We start from the raw sequence: 2,697 nt of genomic DNA, 5'->3' as shown, positions 1-2,697 counted from the left end.
TTGGCTCGCAAACCCCCCACTCCTGGGGTGCCTCCTCCCACGGCCCTGCTGGTGCTGAACTGAGACCAGTGGGAAGATCCCCAAGGGCCATAGTGCTCAGCTTCAAGCACCCCAGAGGGAGAGGGGCAGGCAAATACCCAGAAAGCATGGCCCAGGAGGGGGTATGCCAGCCAGCTAACTTAAGTCTGCCTGAGGGGCTTGCCTCCTTAAGCCGAGGGTTTCCAAGTCTTGGAGCATCCTATAGTGGGCTGCCCAGAAAGTCCCCAACCTCAGGATGCTTTAGCTCCTGGGCTCCCATAGAGAAGAATTTTTGTTTTGCTCTGGGTCCAGCAATGCCACTCCCCACCCCAGGGCAAAATTTACTTGTCAACCAGGTGGTGCGGTGATTACTCCTTGGCTGCTAAGCACAAGGTCAGCGGTTGGAAACCAGCAGCAGCTCAGGGGGGGAAAGGTCAAGCCTTCAACTCCTGTAAAGAGTGAGTCTACAAAACCCACAGGGGCAGTTCTACGCTGCCCTATGGGGTCGCTAGGACTCCGAATTCGCTCAACTGCAATCAGTTTGGGTTTGGCCAGTCGGTGCCTTTTTTACACCGAATGTCAATTTGGGGGTAGAGATCAGAGTTGCCCCATTTCCCTTCCAAAGCTAGTCTTTTTCCTGGGCCCGAGGCTGATGAGAGGCGCGAGCAGGAGCGGCGACGAAATACAGCATGTGGCCCAACTAATCGTCATCACTTTATTGTATGGTCACCGTTAGTTAACTTAACTATAAATACTACGGTGTGGAGCGCGGCGCCGCCGGCCTGGCTGGAGGGGCGCGGACCCTCGCGGTCTGTACACTATTTACACGCCGTTTCTTTCTCTCAATCCCCTCCCCGCAAGGCCGCGCGTGTGCAAGAAAGTAGCATCGTCCGTCTGTGCAAGTCCTTCGAGTCAGCCTCGGGCACCGCCGGCCCACGGCTGTCAGCTGTCCGAGTCCAAGTCGCTTTTACCTTCTTCCATCTTCGCCGGCGACGCCTTGGACGACGCCTTGTTCCACTTCTCGGCGTTTTCCGACTCGGATGACGACGACCGTTTCTGCCGCCTCCATTTGGCCCGGCGGTTCTTAAACCAGACCTGTTGCGCAACGGCGGGCAATACAACGATTAGACTCAAATTCGCTCATCCCCCCCAAACCTCGCCATCCCGGGAATAAAGCGTGGCCACAGGGCAGCCCAGGGAGAATTCAGATTCACCACCCTCCTACACGCCCCCAACCCCGCCGTGAGCCCACCAAGAACAGGCGGAGACCCCCGTTCCCGCTGGGAGACCCCCACCCCCAACTTCCTGGGCCTAAACGCACGCGCGCGCCCGGCCTGTGGGCTGTGGTGTGCGGCGCAGCGAGCCCCGGGCTGGGTCCGCGAGAGGGGCGAGTGGGCGCGCTCACCTCCACCTTCTCCTCGCGGAGGTGCACCTTCCGGGCCAGCTGCTCGCGCGTGCCCACGTCGGGGTACTTGGTCTCCTGGAAAAGGTTCTCCAGCGCTTCAAGCTGCTCATCCGTAAAGATGGTGCGGTGCCGCCGCTTCCGCCGACAGTGCAGCTGGTTGAGGAGCTGCAGCTCGGTGCGCGACAGCGTGCCCACGTTCATGTAGGGGAGCATCTGGTGCGGCACCGGGGACACCAGCACGGAGCCCGGGCCCTCGTAGCCTGCGGCGGAGTAGGACGCCGTCAGCCAGCCTCGCCCGGGGCTCAGCGCGCCCAGCCCCAGCCGCCCGCCCCAGACCAGCCCCGATGTAAAACACAGCAAAACAAGGGGAAGGGAGTGTCTAGGGAACAGGGGTGCGGGATGGAGTTCCACTCGGGAATCCTAAAAGCCTGGTCTCCCCATGCAAGCACTGAGTAGCAACTTCGCTAACTCTCGCCCAAAGTTTTCCAAGAAGCAAGCAAACTCCCGCTCCAGGCAAAAATGAAAGTGGGAGGCGGCGGCAGATTTGCAAGGGGACTCAAGTTTGTGCAAAGTGTAAATCAAGTCAGGGCCGCCCCCGCCCCTTTCCCTCCTCGCTCAGGGGCCACGAGCTGGACCGGACCTTACCTGGGGGTGTCGGGACGCAGGAGCACTGCTGGGCGCCCAGCGGCGGCACGGCTCCGCAGCAGGCCGGGCCCACGGGCGCCGCCTGCACGTGCAGCTGCCCGTAATAGTAGTTGTAGCCCAGGCGGGAGCCGCCGACCGCGGCCGACAGGCCCGCGCCGCTGGGGGCCACGGGGCGCGGGTAGAAGGCGCCATAGTCCGAAGAGGCGCTGCCGCCCGTGCCATAGAGCGCGTCTCCGTGCAGGGCCGGGAAGACGACGGGCGCCGCCGCGCTGGGCGCCACTGGCAGCACCGAGTCCTTGCCGCGCGGCCGGGCGGCCAGGATGTTGTCGATGCTGAACATGCTGGCGGGCATCCCCGAGCCCCGCGCTGGGACCGGGGGCGGCGAGGACGCGCGGAAGAGCGAGTCTCCGAGTGTGGTGGGGGCTGGGGGGCTCCTGCTCCTCCCGTCGCGGACCAAAGCGAAAGAGACGCAGCCGGCGAAGACTCTGTGCGCGCCCCTCCCCGCCCCCTGCGCCCGCGCGCCTGCTCCGCCCGCCCCGCGCCCAGCTCAACCCGCGGGAGGACGGCGCTCGGGCTGTTCAACCTCTAGTTGGTTTTATACGGAGTCGACGTCATCCTGGATTTAGTTC

The 2,697-nt window shown here is 63.4% G+C and overlaps 1 protein-coding gene across 1 annotated transcript; it reads right to left on the bottom strand.

Annotated features, from left to right (window-relative positions):
* Window positions 1-719: 719 nt before the first annotated feature.
* On the bottom strand, window positions 720-2,420 carry GSC (goosecoid homeobox). Its single transcript, XM_004698781.2, has 3 exons — window positions 2,069-2,420; window positions 1,424-1,683; window positions 720-1,113 (listed from the first exon to the last, which is right to left on the bottom strand). Exons 1-3 carry the CDS (start codon window positions 2,418-2,420, stop codon window positions 961-963), a joined length of 765 nt encoding a protein of 254 aa, XP_004698838.1. The 3' UTR covers window positions 720-960.
* Window positions 2,421-2,697: the final 277 nt, after the last annotated feature.

Source organism: Echinops telfairi, unplaced genomic scaffold (genome assembly GCF_000313985.2).
Source record: "Echinops telfairi isolate 266 unplaced genomic scaffold, ASM31398v2 ScPeMD7_18;HRSCAF=68, whole genome shotgun sequence".
NCBI classification, from domain to species: Eukaryota; Metazoa; Chordata; class Mammalia; order Afrosoricida; family Tenrecidae; genus Echinops; species Echinops telfairi.
Note: the sequence above shows the minus strand (reverse complement) of the source record. Positions and strands in the feature narration are given on the sequence as shown.

Excerpts from the sequence above, each read along its gene's own strand:
- GSC (XM_004698781.2), bottom strand. The coding sequence starts at position 2,420 with ATGCCCGCCAGCATGTTCAGCATCGACAACATCCTGGCCGCCCGGCCG. Across the intron at positions 1,684-2,068 it reads CTGCGTCCCGACACCCCCAG|GCTACGAGGGCCCGGGCTCC; the intron begins GTAAGGTCCGGT and ends ACTCCGCCGCAG. Across the intron at positions 1,114-1,423 it reads TCCGCGAGGAGAAGGTGGAG|GTCTGGTTTAAGAACCGCCG; the intron begins GTGAGCGCGCCC and ends GTTGCGCAACAG.